Source organism: Sceloporus undulatus, chromosome 5 (genome assembly GCF_019175285.1).
Source record: "Sceloporus undulatus isolate JIND9_A2432 ecotype Alabama chromosome 5, SceUnd_v1.1, whole genome shotgun sequence".
Taxonomy (NCBI): Eukaryota; Metazoa; Chordata; class Lepidosauria; order Squamata; family Phrynosomatidae; genus Sceloporus; species Sceloporus undulatus.
Genome location: NC_056526.1, coordinates 175,990,980 through 176,007,373, shown reverse-complemented (window position 1 = coordinate 176,007,373; position 16,394 = coordinate 175,990,980). Strand labels below are relative to the sequence as shown.

The following is a 16,394-nucleotide window of genomic DNA, read 5'->3' as shown; positions in this document are numbered from 1 at the left end:
ACAACATTTTTATTAATTTAGATATCAGAGAGGTACATCAGTGTACACAGTCTTGTCCAATTCACATTTTAATGCTACTCCACCTAATATGTGCTTCCTGAACTAATGTGTGAATTGGCATGTGGTTATCTGTCAGTATTCACACTTGTTTGAGCTTTGCAATGCAATTCTCCTGTCAAAGAATATTGACAAAAATGTGTATGTTGGCTGATGTGCACTCAAGTGAAGTAATGTACAAAACTGAAATAAATTCTCTTGAGTGAAATTACTGCTTAAAATTGGATATCATTGCATACAGAAATTGCATACAGAAATGTGTTCCCCAATTGTATACACATTTTTGTGTGATTAAAAATGCAAAATGAATGGACAGCACAATGGAACAGAAACAGCTTGAGTGAAAATGTACAAAATTCACAGGTTCCTTATAGTTTGTGGCTCTTTATAGAACAGTTCTTCAAAATACATGAATATGCAGAAGATGCTTTGACTGATTTATTAATTGATTATAAAAAACAAAACCTGGGGCACAGTGAGCAAATGCCAAATAGTGATACCTGGCCCCTATTTCTCAGTATCTGCATTCCAACTGGATAACTCAGTGCCTGAATTCACAATTAGTACATCTGCTGATTATGGAATTCACAATTAGTGTACAGGGTGATGAGAAGAGAATGGAATGGAAGACATACTTTCAAGCATCATAAAGGCGGGATACACACCACCATTTAGTACGTATACAATACGTACTAGGGTTAGGAAGGGGCGGTGCTTCCGCACCCCCCTAACCCTAGTACGTATTGTATACGTACAAGATGGCGGCACCCCTTCTACATGGGCGCCACCATCTTTACGTACTGGACGCACAGCGTCCAGATGTGTCGCGCCGCTTGTGACGTAGCGAGCGCGCCCCTGGCGCCTCGCTACGTCGCAAACGCGACTTTAAAAGAAGCTCCATTTTGGAGCTTCTTTTTCGGTCCGCGCGGGAGTCGGGCCGTGTGAAGGCTCCGGCTCCCCCGCGGACCTACTGGCGGCGGCGGCAGACCGCCGCAAAGCGGCGGTCTGTACCCCGCCAAAGCAAGCTAAATGCTAATGAAATTGATGAGGCTTGTTACTTCCTCTCAAAGAGAGATAATGGGATGAAATTTTACATTGCATGAGAGATTAATGCTTATCTCTCAGACTCTTAGTGCAAATCAAAGTATAATTTTCCATGGCATTTTGAGGTTGTTGATTGTCAACAAAACATTTTTTTTAAATTTATATTTAATTTTCATCAAGTCCACTTCAACTTATGGTGACCCTGTGAATGAGAGACCTCCAAGTCACCCATGTCATTAATAGTCCTGCTTAGGTCTCACCAATTGAGAGCCATGGCTACCTTGATTGTGTCTATCCCTCCCTAATGTGGTTTTCTCCTTTCCTACTGCCTTCTACCTTACCAAACATTCTTGTCTTTTCTTGGGAATCATGTCTTCTCATGATATGGCCAAAGCATGGCAGTCTCAGTTTAGTCATTTTGGGTTTCAAGGCAAGTTGAGGCTTCATTTGCTCGATGACCCATTTATTTGTCTTTTTACCAGTCCATGTCATCCATAGAACTTCTCTCCAGCATGACAATTCATATGAGTTGATTCTCTCCCTATCAGTTTACTTCCAGATTTCACTTCACTTCCAGCTTCCACATCCCCAAACTGTCAAGAATGAAGCATTTAATATCTGTCTGGTGGGTGATACCTTTTGGAGGGGTGGAGTTGTCTATCTCTTAGAGCTTGTGGTTTTGTGTGAATTGAGTCAAAAATAATTGTGACTATGTTTGGCATTCTATATTTCTCAGGCTCAGTGAAAATAACATCAGTAGGATACTTCTGTCCTGTAAATATGTATAACTTTTTATTCAGATGACAATTATTTAAGGAAATCTGTTCTCAACAGCAGGGATTACACTAAGCCAGTAAACAGCCTGCTAAACCTTCTATATTCAGAAGATTTAACAAATGTAATTTAAAATACAACAATAGCATTCTAAATTTACAATACTACGTTGGCAGTGAAATTGTGGCAAATATACCTCCAATAGCACCAGGTTAAATCTGTTTATACTATTTTGTTATTGTGGTATAAGCACAGTATGTTTGCTTAGAAAATTCTAATAGTGCTACTTCATTTTAAAGTTTTTTTTTATTATTTTTGACCTGAACAAACTTATTTACAATCAAAGTAATATACATTCAAAAAAAAAAGTCAGAAAGAAAAGAAGAAAGAAAGGAAAAGGCAAGTATCTAATACATAATAGGGCTCTGATCCCCAATCCTGATTGTAAAGAGAAAGAAAAAAAGGGAAAGGAGGGAAATTACTTTTATAGGTCCAACTAAATAATCCTACTAAAATTACTAAAAACAATAACCACATATTGTTACATTGTTTGATCTAACATCATTGATCATTTCCTATTGCTCAAAAATCCAGAAATGGTCCCCAGTCTTTCAGAAGGCCTTCAACTGGTTTGTTCATTTTAAGTTTGGCATTTGGGCTAATTTAGCAGCATTAATAATCAATTATTCCATCATCAGTCCTTCAGTCCATATCCAAGTTTGTGCAAATAATATTCTTGCTGCTTTTATCGTATTTTGAAGAAATAATCCATATTTACAATCCATTTCTTTATCCATAACACCCAACAAAAATATTTCTGGTAACATTACAAAATCTACTCTTTCTTTCTTTCTTTCTTTTTTCATTTTGTATTAACATCTAAATCTTAGACCAGTAATTTTTCACCTTCTTACAAGTCCACAACATATGAAAAAAGGAGTTCTCCTTACCTTGACATCCCTAACATTGATTTGAAACATTCTGGGACATTTTTGACAGCTTATTTGGAGTTAGATGCCATCTATACATCATCTTATACAGGCTTTCTTTTAAATCACTGTACAATGTAAATTTTATATCTTGCTTCTTGATGCATGAGTGGAACCTACTGCCATCATCCACATCTCCATTTGATATGCAGCAGGCATTATACTGTGACTAACAACCCTACCCTTTAAGGTGAGCAGAACAGTTTTTATAGGAATCAGTCACTATAACTCTCAATTTTTAAAAAAAGAAAGAAAATTAACTTAACATCTTTGGAATGTTACAGGACAATGTTGTTTATTCATTTCATTTGTATGCACCTTTCTCTAATAGTGGCACCTTCCATACAGAATCATTTAAAAAACCTTGACACAATTTTTTCTAAAAAAAACCACACATTAAAAATAACATATTTTAAAAGCCAAACAAAAGTTTAAAAATAAATATAACACACATGTAAATAAAAACTTCTCTACTTATTCATTAAAAGCCGGTTTAAACAAAATTGTCTTTGCCTGCTGACTAAAGGAAAGTTAGGAGGGGGTCAGCCTAGCTTCTCATGGAAGGGATTTCCAGAGGGTTGGAGCAGCCGCTGAGTATGGCCTCTCATGTTCTCACCAAGTGAGCCTGTGATGGTGGTGGGAATAAGAGAAAGCCTTCCCCTGTAGATCTTAAGAATTTGGGCAGGTTCATATGGGGATATAAGTTATTTCAGCTAATCTGGACCTATGCCATGTAGGGCTTTATAAGTCATGGCCAGCTCTTTGAACTGTGGCTGGAAAAGAGCCAGTCGTCAGTGAAGCTCTTTTAACAAGGGCATTACATTCTACATTATAGAATTATCGCCGTTCTCTACGATTCTATGATTCTATGATATTCTCTATAGCCCTGGTCAGCATTCTGGCCACAACTGGCTGAAGTTTCTGAACAGTTTCTAAAAGAAGTCCCATGTAAAGAAGTCTTAAAGAAGTCCCATGTAAAGATTACAAATGAGATGTAATCAAGACATATATCACCATTGCCAGATCTGATATCTCAATGAATGGCTGCAGCTGCTGTACCAGCTGAACGGACCTCCATTATCTGATTCAGCTTGTTATTGTTGTGTTTTTTTCTACCTACAAGTCATTTCTGATTTATGACTACCCTAAGGCAAACCTATCATGGGAATTTCTTGGCAAGATTTGTTCAGAGGAGGTTTGTCATTGCCTTCCCCTGAGGCTGAGAACATGTGACTTGCCCAGTGGGTTTCAAGGCTGAGCAAGTCCCCAGAGTTGTAGCCCAATGCTCAAACCACTAAGCCATGCTGGCTCTATCTGATTCAGATCTGGGCTCTTAAGGTAAACTGGCAAGAGTACTTTTACAGTATGTACTTTTACAGTAAGACTACACAATCGTACCAAATATACAGCAGTTACAGATCTGTAACTCTGGGTTATTAATGCATGACTACAATGTTGAATGCTAACCCTATTTTCCCCCCTTCTTGTCAGTTTTCAGTAAAAGCTACTGCTTAGCCAAAATATGACACTGATGTTTAAGTGGAAGTTTACTACAGGCGCCATACCACTCAACATTTTATAACCATGACTGCATGTATATATGATACAGATGGCAAGCCAAACAGAATGAGGGTAGGAGGAGAAAGTCATACTTTTTGTTCTCACTCCAGTGGCTTCTGAGTTGAGGAAACAAAACCTTAGTAGTAGGTGAGTGGGGCAAACAGTTATTGACTCAATCCAACCACACTACAAGTGCTAAAAAAATAGTAAAAGCAGAGGGGCTATTAAAGCTTATTTCTAGGAGAATTACATCATTTTCAGAGATGGGGAGCATTCTGTTACCTGTTCCTTGTTCCACACATAATCTATATATGGCCCCTTCCCCGTCATTGGAGATTTTATTGGACTGCATTGACACTCTAATATTTTCAGATACTTTCAAATCAAACTGCCTGCACTTTGTTGAAGTTTTGATGTTTTCATGTTGTGGGAGCAAATATAGGAGCTACAGAAGTGTCCTATATAAAGATGGTTCATGTTACCTCTGTAACTGAAGCCAGATTTAAGGGAAATGAGTTCCGTATGTTGCTCAGATTAATTTATGCCATGGAATTCCTAAAGAGTTTCCCTCTATCCTTTGTGTGAAATCTGTTTGCTTATGTCTTTCTTTTCCCCTTCACCTTAAAAGCTTCTGTAACAAATTGTGATGTATTTGACAGTAATGGTCCAGAACCAGCAAGCCTTGAAATGATGACCTGTTCTTCACCTCAGGTTTCCTAGCATTTGCTACATTTAAGCCTTTCAAGGTACAGATAGATTGACTGACTTCTATGCACTACATTTTGCTTTTTGACAGAAATGTTGTGTTGTAGTCTTATGCCCATGATTACCCTCCTCATGGTCTCTCTCTCACTCCCCTCCATCTCATTATATCTCTACCTTGTGCTTTTCCATTGCACTTTATTGGGCACATTCATACTTTATGTAACAGTGAACAGTGACCAAATTATCAATGGGGAATTTAATTAGCTCAAGGTCACGAGAGGAGGCCTGTTACCACACCTCAGGGATCGCCTCTTCGATCTGTATACCAGGAACTAGAAATCCAGAAATGAGGCAGAGGCTCTAAGTACAATCAATGTCTCTTTTATTGGAAACAAGGATTCAAACATACAGGCACATACGCTCACACGTTCATACAAGACTCAGGAAATAACATGGTAAATGTGGAATAGATATTAGGCTTTTCTAACGGAAATAATCACCTTATGTAGAAGTTCTGTCTTCCAATTTGTGTGTGTGGGTCTGCAATTCTGGTTAAGCAGGCCAGTCAGCGAGAGACTGACTTTAAAACTCACTTAGCTCTTGGCTGCCAGCAATGAATGACTGGCTGCAGTGGATGGCTGACCGCAGCTGAGAGTGACTGGTAGCAGCCCCGAGAGTGGCTGGTAGCAGCAGCTCTCCCAAATTGGGAGACCCTTTTAGGGTTTAACTGGATCTCCAGACAAAGGGGTAAAAAAAGGAGACTGTTTGATGTGTATTTCACATCTTTCCCCAAATGTTTCATCTCCCCAAGTTTCCGACAGACCAGGGACCCAAATGGCTTTGCAAATGTTATTCTTTTGATTCACCTGGCTCCCCCTCAATCACAAAGAGAGACACTTCCTTGAGACACATGATAGCATCTTTCCTGAGAGCACTTAGCAGCTCCTTGCATAATCTCATCCATTTCCAGGGCTGGGAAAGGAAATTTGTTTACATATCAAAACCTATGGCTTCCCTTTGTTTCGGTGGGAGATCACGTGCTAGGGCCATATAGCTGCTCAGGTCAAGATGCACTTTTGATATCAAGATGCAAGACAGGGATTATAATTTAGATATATTGAAAAGGTGTAGATCAATGCCTATCATTTAAGGCACACAAACAGCAAGTATGGTCTGTGAATCCCCCCCCCCCGCTGCATATATTTGATTAAAAATACAGAATTACACTGCCTCTGCAGTGTGTGGGTGTGTGTGTGTGTGTGTGTGTGTGTGTGTGTGTATGACTACTTAAATACTCACAGAGAAAAATAATCAAAATCTATCAGTGTCCTTATATTTTTGATACGTTGTTCCATCATATTGGCTAAAATCCTATTTGCATGTTACTCTGTATTGGGAATAGGCAACTGTCAGGAATTAGGGAATCATTGCTCCCTTAGAGACCCTATGACAAGGGTTGATAAAATGCAGCCTGTTGACGACATGCAACCCTTGGGATGCCGAAGTGCAGCCCTCTAAAAAACTCCCAGAGCCGCCAATTATTTTTTTCAGGCTGATTTTTCAGGTAGGTTTTTGTTTTGTTTTGTTTTGCTCCCAACCTGCCAAAAATGTGCCAACACACAGTGTTTGTTTCTATTAACACCTCCCAAAAACACAGAATGAAGGGGAAAATGCTGAAAACCCACCAGGAAGTGACACCAAGTGAACAGGAACATGGTAGTGTGGCCTACCAGGTGGGAAAGTTTGGGAAAATGTCCCCTGCCCCATGCACAGTTGCCCACCCATGCACTAGGTTGTATAGGAACAGTTTTGCCATGTTTTTATTCCCTTCTCATGCTGTTTTAGGCATGGGAACATTTTTTTAAACAACCTGAAAGAGCTATAAGTTAAAGTCCTGGTCACTTCCTGATAGACTTTTTTGAACTTTGGGGAACCCTGGAGGGCACAAAAATGACCCATGTGCCACATTTCACCCATCTGCTCTATACAGCACAATATTATATCGCCATAGCTATCTCATACCATTTGGTTCTACCTACCTGTGGAGGTAGAGCAAATTGTACTATTATTTGGTTGCAACTGTGTTTGCTGAACTCCTACTGTACAAGTGGTTGTGGCTTTTTTGAATATGTGCAAGGCTGATATCGAAAGTAACTTCCACAAGTGTCTTCTTTTTTTGTGTGGGGGGGACACCTCAGGCGGTGGGATGGCAGCCACCCTTTACCACTGAGAGAGATTCCTCTACTGTTGTGACTCCTTCTCTGGCATTACTCCACATTTCCCTTCCCTGAATCCTCCCCTTTCACATATTGTGACAGCTACTTGTTCCCATCATTGTCAAGTTACCTTTTTTGCAGAAATGCCAGACATTTCTAGAGGATGCCATATTTCTAATAAAGACTAGCACTTAGAAACAAAACAAAACATGCTGATTATCTGAAACAGTTGTGAGCAGTTAAACTTGTGAGTTAAGCACATATTCAAATATTAGATGTCTGGAAAGAACCTTACTTCTGATTTACCATAGAATGCATGCAGAATTTGATAACTGGTAAGATGGGAGGTTTCTTTTTTCTTTTCTATAAAGAACCTATCACATACATAATTTTTTGTGGGTTTTTCAGGCTATGTGGCCATGTTCTTGCAGAGTTTCTTCCTGACGATTCGCCAGCATCTGTGGCTGGCATCTTCAGAGTTTCACATACAGATGGTAGTCTCTTGCCCTGGTTTTCTAGTGTACTTACTGTTCATGTTTTGGTAATACTAGTACTCAGTACTCAGAAGGTATTGCTATAAATTAAACGTATAGAAAATCTATACACACTGCTTAAGACTTGTATAGTTATTACGTTAATTCAACTTTAAAACCTTCCCCAGAGAATCCTGGGAGTTATACTTTGAAATTATATGAAAAGTTATCTTAGAACTATCTACTTCTATCATTCTAAAAAATGGAGCAACTGGATAGGATGCATCTTATCTACTAATGTACTAAATCATTCTCAAAGTGTGAATCTTTCTGTAAACAAAACAGCAGTGCCTATGCAAAACATCAGATATACTAGCAGTCGATTTCTTTTCAGAGTACCTGCCCTTAGTACCCCAGCAGCAGAAATAAGATATCAATCAGCACAATTGGGAAAATCCTAAGGTTTGCAGAAATGTAGGGACAACTTGAGGGAGAAAAGGAAAAAGGGTGGAGAGAATCCCATCCAGACCAATGGGAGTAGACAATTCTCTGGCTTTGAAATGATTACTGTTAAAAGGAAAGTAAGGGCATATCTTGGAACAGGAATCCCCTTCACACTCCAAAATTACAACACTGTGACTCCACTTCAACTACCATGGCTGCATCCTATGGAGTCCTGGGGTTTGTATTTGGTGAGGGATAGAGCTCTGGACTGAGAATTATAAAAGTCCCTCCCCAAATTGCCAATGCCAGGATACTATAGGATGCAGGCATGACAGTTAAAAATGGAATAATAACACTATAAATAGTGTGAAAGGGCCCACAGTGTGAGTGGTTAGCCAACCTTCTGGACAGGAATGTTCTCCACTACAATTTCTTCAGAGGTTCCACTTGTAACCATTGAAAAAGGTATAGTTTCTCACATGTATCTCTTAAAGTGAAAGGCTGAGATTCCTTGGCAGTTGTCAGATAATTCTGGGTTCTGTCTAGGGTCACCTTTATCAACTTCTGATCACTCAATTTATAATAATGATTAAAGCAGACAGTTCAGATTAACATCAACAATCCACTTAAACATTTCCAAGACCTGGAGTTGTAGAATATTTACATGGGAAGGTACATGCTATTTTGGTACTATTTCAAGCTTTTAATTAGAAATATTCATTGATATATCCATTTCCTTCAGGGAGAAACACAGATATAGCAATGTCCGGGCACTTCATATTGGTTATATTCCATAACATTATATGTAAGGCATTACTGTATTATTTTGCATGTAAGGCATGCAAAGGCATCAGAAGGCATGTTATATTAAATCATGTAGCCATCACATGATATTCACCAGGACATGTATAAGGGCTTCATCTCTCTAACCTGCTCTGTAACAGGCTTGGCAATGAGTAATACATGTAAGGACATCAGCCTTCTAGACCAGTTAACATGTAACATTCACCTTGTACCTCATTATAATGAGGTCCTCCCTGATCACATAATTTTCCATTGTATCTCCTAAGTCATTATACAGATAATTCATAAAGGCATTTACACATTCACAATCTTATTCTGTATCATATTCTTAACCATTTACACTTAACCAATTGTCCATGGCAGTCTCATCTATTTGAGGAATTTTATACCTGTAACAGGTTAATATGTAAAACAGGCATTGATGGGTTAAAATTAAGGACTTCTCAAGCAGGTCTTAACTGCATTAATCACATCAAAGTGCATACCTGATACTCTTATTAGAACTAGCCTTTTAGGGTAGCATATTAGGGCTAATCAAGAACTTTTCTTGGGAAGGCTACATATACCCTTCTCTTCCTGCATTGGAGGCCTGCCTAAGCAGCCTAATTATGTGGCTCTAACTTAGCTCTTTTACTCTGTCTTAACACCCACCCAGGACATCACTTATCCAATCAGAGGTCTACATCTTATATTTTTGTTCAGTACATTAGGCTATAATGCACACCCCACTTTTACAATATGCCCTACTACTTATCATCAGCGATCCCTAATATACTAACTCTCAGAGTAACTTGAGATCAGTCTTTCTTCCCTGACTTGAAATTTAAGTAAGCATTTATCTTTCATTACAAGACAAAATAACAATAAAAATAGGGAGTTTCTATATTCTATCATCTATAGGTTCCTAGGTTATATGCCCGTATTTAATGCTGTATTAGTAAGCCAAGAATTTGTCAATGAAAAAATGTCCAGTCTGTAACACTCTGGTTAGGATAGATTGTAATTCCATTTAAACTGACTGAACTACCATTGTAAGATATTTCCTGGGGAGAGGGTATGACTTTTAAACCAAATAAGATGAAAATGAGAAAAACATAGGCAATACTCATTTAATGTAATGCCTGGCTTGACCCTCACTTGTACTTGGACATCCCTGTTGTTTGACCCCTAGTCTGTAGTTATAAAGGAATGGTTTTGTTTGGTTTCTAGGATGCTTTCTTTTTCTCTCAGTTTAATTTCATGCTTCTTGGCAAATCCACCCACAAATGACCTATATTGTTTGAGTCTAATTTAAAAGAGCTCCAAACACACTCACAGGTCACTAAATTTGACTTTATAGCAATATTGTTGACTGTCATGCTAGGTTATTTCCTTTCATGGAAGGGTTGCTTCCTTTCTGTTTACTGAGTGCCTGCTTGCATTTCTGCTTACTTTCTTTATCTGCAGATTGCTTTGTTGATGTTGTTTTTAAAATCTTCTCCAGTAATGCATCTGAAGAGATTTTTTTTTTTTTTGCAATGCAGTTTTGTATGAACACAACTATGAAATTTTACAGCCATCTGTTCTTTCATGAAATAGAGATGCCTGATAGGAACTTCAATAAAAGGCTTAAAAGTATGAGACACTAACAAAATGGACTTAAAATACAGGGAGCTCTTCCACATTTCTGTGCATATAACATCTTTCGGTGCATTAGCTTGTTTACACTGCAAACTTAGAATATGTTATTAAAAATATCACACATGATGGAGGGACATTGAGTTTCATTACTGGGATGTAATTATCTCACACTGTGTGAAGCTGCCTTTTCTTGTCAAGAGCAAAGGGGGGGGGGAGGAGACACCAAGTCTATTATAACATCTCTTTTGATGTTTTTGTAGGATATAATGAAAGATGAATGTTCTGCACTGAAGCTACAACTGAAGGAAAGAGATGAACTCATTTTCCAGCTCCGTGAAGAACTGGTAAGTGAGAGCCAATACTTGTTTCCTTTAGGAATTCACTCCACCTGATAAGATCACTGACTGGGACCACAAAATAAATAAATAAAGTGTGTTACAGAGCTGGATATTATATTAAGCATACATTTCTGTTAGGCATGTTTTATAACTCTCAATATCTGGGAAGTTCTTGGCCTCTGAAAGGTCAATTATCCAAGGCAGGTGACAGTGGTTGTTTGTTTTACAAGATTGTGTAGATCACTGATGGGGTAAAGCCCATCACTTTGTGTGGGTTCTATATGGCAAATATTGCAATGGTGTCTATATGCATATATTGCCAGTGATTTACCATTAGTGATGCTTTCTAGTGGCAAGCTCAGTCAGCAAGATACATAGCCATTTCTGTATGAAACACATTTTTCTCTCATTTGCAAAATGAACCTACAAAATACAAAGTGATACAAAATGATTGTATCATGAAGGATACTTCTGAAAAGTTAATGTTCTTAGTTAGGGCTGGCGCACTGGATAATGCTCACTAACATCTGTAGTACCTTCTATGAGGAAAAACTTGTAGCTTTTTACTGAACCCTGTGTACTTGCTAGGAGTAAAAAAACCCAATACAAAACCATGTGATTAAGTCTCTACATGGTTTGTGTAACTGAAACAGAAACTTGAAAATTAGGGGCTGTGCAGACAGGTGGCTAAATGCCTCCTGTTTTTGCCCGAGAAGGAGACCATGGCAGAAGCACGCCATAGCCTCCAGAGGGACCAAAAAGAACCTGCTTCTGGGCGGGTTCTTTTTGCATCCCTGAAGAGGTGCTATTTGGGTGCTGCACCCAAGAAACATCATGGCGTGCATCATCATGGTGTGTGCCACTAGGCAGGCACACTGTTGCTAAGTAAATGGATGACCAAGGAGCAGACTTCTGATGTCATCAGTGTGACGATCCACTGGGCTGATGTGAACATATATGCTGCTAGCTGTACCCCACAGCTGCATAGTCATCTTTTGGGCTTTTTGTTTTTTTAAAATTTAGACTCAAACAATCATTGTGCTAGAAGAGGCCACAAGGGCCATCCAGTCCAATTCCCTGCCATTCGGGAATATACAATCAAAGCACAGAATTAAAGGAAGAAAGCTCACCTCTTAGTACTACAGCATGGCATCACTTTGATTATGTAGTCCTGCATGGCAGAGGGCTGTGCATTCCTACATGGCTTCTGACTCTGTGATTCTATGAAACAAGTAACAGAAGCAACTTCTCTTTAAGTGAGGATTTGGCAATTCCAAACCATTGCTGTCACCTGTAATTTGTGACAGAGAACAAATTTAATTGGCTGTTTGGCTTTGCTCTGAACAGCACCACCATTTTGTCTTCATGCAGTTATTCCCCCCCCCCCCCCAATATTAAGCAGTATAAATTAGCTTTCATGGGAAAAGTTAAGTAGTTTTCAAGAATAGAAAGAGACTTTCCTCAAAATCGATTCAATAAATACTGGTTATCTGTGTTCTCTGTTCAGATGGGGTTATATTAAGGAGTGATATATTATCTAATTAGTATTTAAAATTAAGTGACAAAATTGAATACAGAGAGCATCAAGCTTTAGTGCACTGGTTGGATGTTGAAACAACATCTGTCATGTCTAAAGCATATATTACAAAGTGGCTGAAAGTTCTGTTGCTACAGAATTATACTCTGTTGTTACGGTGATCTGTAGGCTTCTATGATGCTCATATTTCTCCATTGAGAAAGGAATATTGTTGTTGTTGTTGTTGTTCTTGCTGTCTCAACCATAGTGTTTGACTTCATCGTAAGCAAAGACTAATTAGTTTTATTTATTTATTTATTTATTTAAAAGTATTTATGATTCATCCTTTTTTAAAAAAAACTCTCAGTGTGGCTTAAAAATTTCAGTCACATGAGAGTTCTTTTTTTCAGGTTTACAGTGTAAGGAATAGCTATATCACACAAAGAATAAGAGATAAGAGAGATTATGATGGTTTTCTGCCTGAACAGGGGGAAATAAATACTGTATGCCTATGCAAATATTCTCCTTATAGGTATCCCAAAATGTTGCAGAGGAATTAGTCTTCAGAGATAAAAGTGTGTGGGGGGATACGTTTTCTGTGCAGAAAACAGTTTTCCTTCAAAGGGTGCTGTGTTTTCTGTGCAGAAAACTCATTTTCTATGCAGAAACCTGGCTCTTCTATGTGCACACACCCCCTCATGGTTTTCTTCACAGAATATCCCTTCACAACATTCATAATGTGGAATATTTGGGGGAAATGTGCCAAATTCTGGCAAGTCTATTATTAGTCCTGATGGGGTTTTCCAGTGGTCAGTTGGTAGTGAATAATTAAAATACTGTATTTTCTGGCATATAAGACTGCTTTTTAACCCAGGAAAATCTTCTCAAAAGTCGGGGGTCGTCTTATACGCTGGGTGTCATCTTATAGGGCAGGTGCTGAAACTTCTGAGCCAGACTGGAGAATCTGCGGTTGCTGCATATGGTGGGGGGAGCTCAAAAACGGCTGTGGCCACATCCCCACTGTATGCAATAATCGTATGAAAGCAGCAAGGGCGGCGCTGTACAAGTACGGTAGAAGAAAATCCACTCACCAGGATTCGTGGAAATGAGTGACTTAATGTGGTCCTGATGATGAGGTGAGGGGGCGCCTGACCGGGAAGGAGTAAGTGAAGGGTGGAGCAAGCTGCAGGTGTCCGGGACGCCTGGGGTATGGAAAAAAGAGACGTGTTTGCGCTACTGCTCTGATAGTCTTGGAGACAGGGAGGGATGGGCAGGCAGGGAGAGCTGACCAATCCAAGCAGGATTTGTATACAACAAGGTTTCCTGCTAAGTACCTGCATGTCATTTGAATTAAAATTACCATATTGAAATCAAATCTCGGTACATTTTTTCATCTCTGTTGGGGCTTATTTGTTTGTTTATTTTTATGAACTATTTTTTTAACATTTGCAAACCAACATATAACAAAATGAAAGGTGGGAGCACTGCATTATATTGAAACAAGACCAGTAGTAAAAATGATAAAATGTCCAGAATGCAGTGTAGGGAATAATATGAACATGCAACCAGTAATCAGCGGCTTAGTTGTGAGTTTTTGGTTCTGGGTTTGTTATTAATTTTACTTTGAGCTTTTTTAAAAAAAATAGGGAAGATAGCACAAAATTTTAAAACAGAATAATTTAAATACATGTGCGTTCATTTAGATAAAAGTGTAGAGCAAAACATTTTTTTAAAAAAATAATTTCTCTTTAATTAGGACCATCATTAAGAAGGTAAATAATCTGTAATTAGTGTCATAATTAAGAAGGTAGATAAATTTAAGAGATATATTATTCTTAAACCAAAGAGGCACCACATTTGAGGTACAAATAAGTCTTGTGAAAGGTGTTGTATAAATATGGCAATCTTGGCAACAGCTGGTATCCTTGAACAAATTAAAATGATTGTGTGTCACTCCATGACATAATGAAGTAAATTATAATTAGACTCTGAAAAAGTATACAACAGAAACTGTCATAGCTTTTAGAGATAAGTTGCAGGAAGCCATCTCTTTTTGCAGATCACCCAAAATCAGGACTCTTACCCTGATAAAGGAGAATGAGACTTTTCCAGTTGAAAGCTAGTCCACAGAAAATATGCATCTGCTGTAGCTGCAAAATATGAGAACCTTAATAACTTAGGGAAGGCTACTGAAACATATGTAGCAGATATGCAGGTCTTGGGTTTAATCTTGGGTGGTTAAATATATAGTCATCATTAACATCTTTTAACTTGGCAATTTATCTAAAATCGTCACTATTAGGTATGCAGCAAAGGTTCCTTTTGAGGGTGAAAATAATAATCTCAGGCTTAATTTTTTCTTCATCCTTACAATCTGTTTCATTGCATTTTTTCTTTTGAAACACCCTATCTGTATAGTAGGGATATACAGTAGGGTACACTGTTCTGTACATTTATTTCATTTTAGCTGTTTTGTATAGGAGATGCATGTAGCTGTCTGCCATCATTACGTTTTTAATATATTACATTACAGGATCAACTCAGACTTTTCCAAAATTATCAGACCGTTTTTATCTATGACTTTTTAGACCAAACTCTATACCAGTGGTCATAATGTAGTATTAATTATTTTTTAGCTGTACGTTTACTTGTCTAAGCAGGTCTATTTAATCCACATTTTGATTTTAAAAAATGGGAAGAATATGGAAATGAGAAAAGTGGATAGAAACAGAGTAGTAATTTTAATTCAGCTTAAAATACTTTTTTGTAAATTGAATTAACTTCTGTGCCCTTGAATTTTTAATGGCATGATAATCTCTGATAAAAGTAATAGTTATATACAAGGAAATCATATTGTGTATTCATCTTTATGATAATTCCTCACTTGTCCTGTAGTCTATTATAATTTTGATCATATTTCACACTGGCTATTTTGTGATAGAGTATTACAGGTCTGAGGGTGATTTGCATAAGAAGGGACAGCTGTAAGTACTTTAAAATCTTCTTTCTTCCTCGTATTTAGGGAACATCTAAGTGGGAAAGAAATAGATTAAGTGTATTTAAACATTATTAAAGTGTCAGATTCCTTTCTCGTTTTTTTTTTTTTTTTAACATGGAGAATTAATTGCAGGTATACCAGAAAAGGGCTTATCTTAGCAGTAATTACTTTTCAAGTCATCTCTGCAAAGCAACTGTAGAGTGTGAAAATGACAGTATCCAATGATACACAATGTGGGTTAGCCTCCACTTCTTCGTACTCTCTGAAGCTTTGATGAAAAGCTGTCAGCAAGATACAATCTTTAATATTCCCTTGCACTTGCGGAGGTGATTCTGCATATTAGTTTAAGTCTCTATCACAAAGCGGCGTCATTTTGTGGCAGTCGGTGCCGGATGCAGATAAATGATTGTCATGCCATCGCTGCAGGAAGAGGTTTCTGGACTGATGCTGATTCCCTCAGACATATTTGCATATAAGTAATATGGCAGGAGTTGAGTGTGTCGGCAATAAAACTTTGTCCTTAAGTGTCTCTGGAGATGTTACAGTGTGACTAACACCCCTTTAATAATAATGCATTGCATATGCTTGTCTTCTGTTAAGGTGTCACTGGTAGATTGCTAGCTTCAGGAGATATGCATGATTTTACTGACAGGTCTCCTTGCAGATTTAGAGAAATATGACCTGGCTTTACTTTGAAAGTGTCTCTGTCTTTCTATCACACTCAAGAAATTATAAGCTAGCTGTGTTTAAATGGATATGTTGGGGAAGTATAGCATGTCTTTTTTATTTTGTAGTGTTTCCAACTTTCTTATTAAAATGGAGTCAGATTTTTTATTTATATTTTTATTGTTGTTGA

At 38.0% G+C, this 16,394-nt stretch overlaps 1 protein-coding gene across 4 annotated transcripts in view; it reads left to right on the top strand.

The window, feature by feature from the left end:
- The window catches only part of CCSER1 (coiled-coil serine rich protein 1), a 915,439-nt gene that overhangs the window by 478,581 nt on the left and 420,464 nt on the right, over positions 1 to 16,394 (top strand). For all 4 annotated transcript variants that reach the window (XM_042468781.1, XM_042468782.1, XM_042468783.1 and 1 more), the window contains exon 8: positions 10,947 to 11,030. In XM_042468781.1, the coding sequence (XP_042324715.1) occupies positions 10,947 to 11,030 (84 nt within the window). The remainder of the gene's footprint in view (positions 1 to 10,946; positions 11,031 to 16,394) is intronic.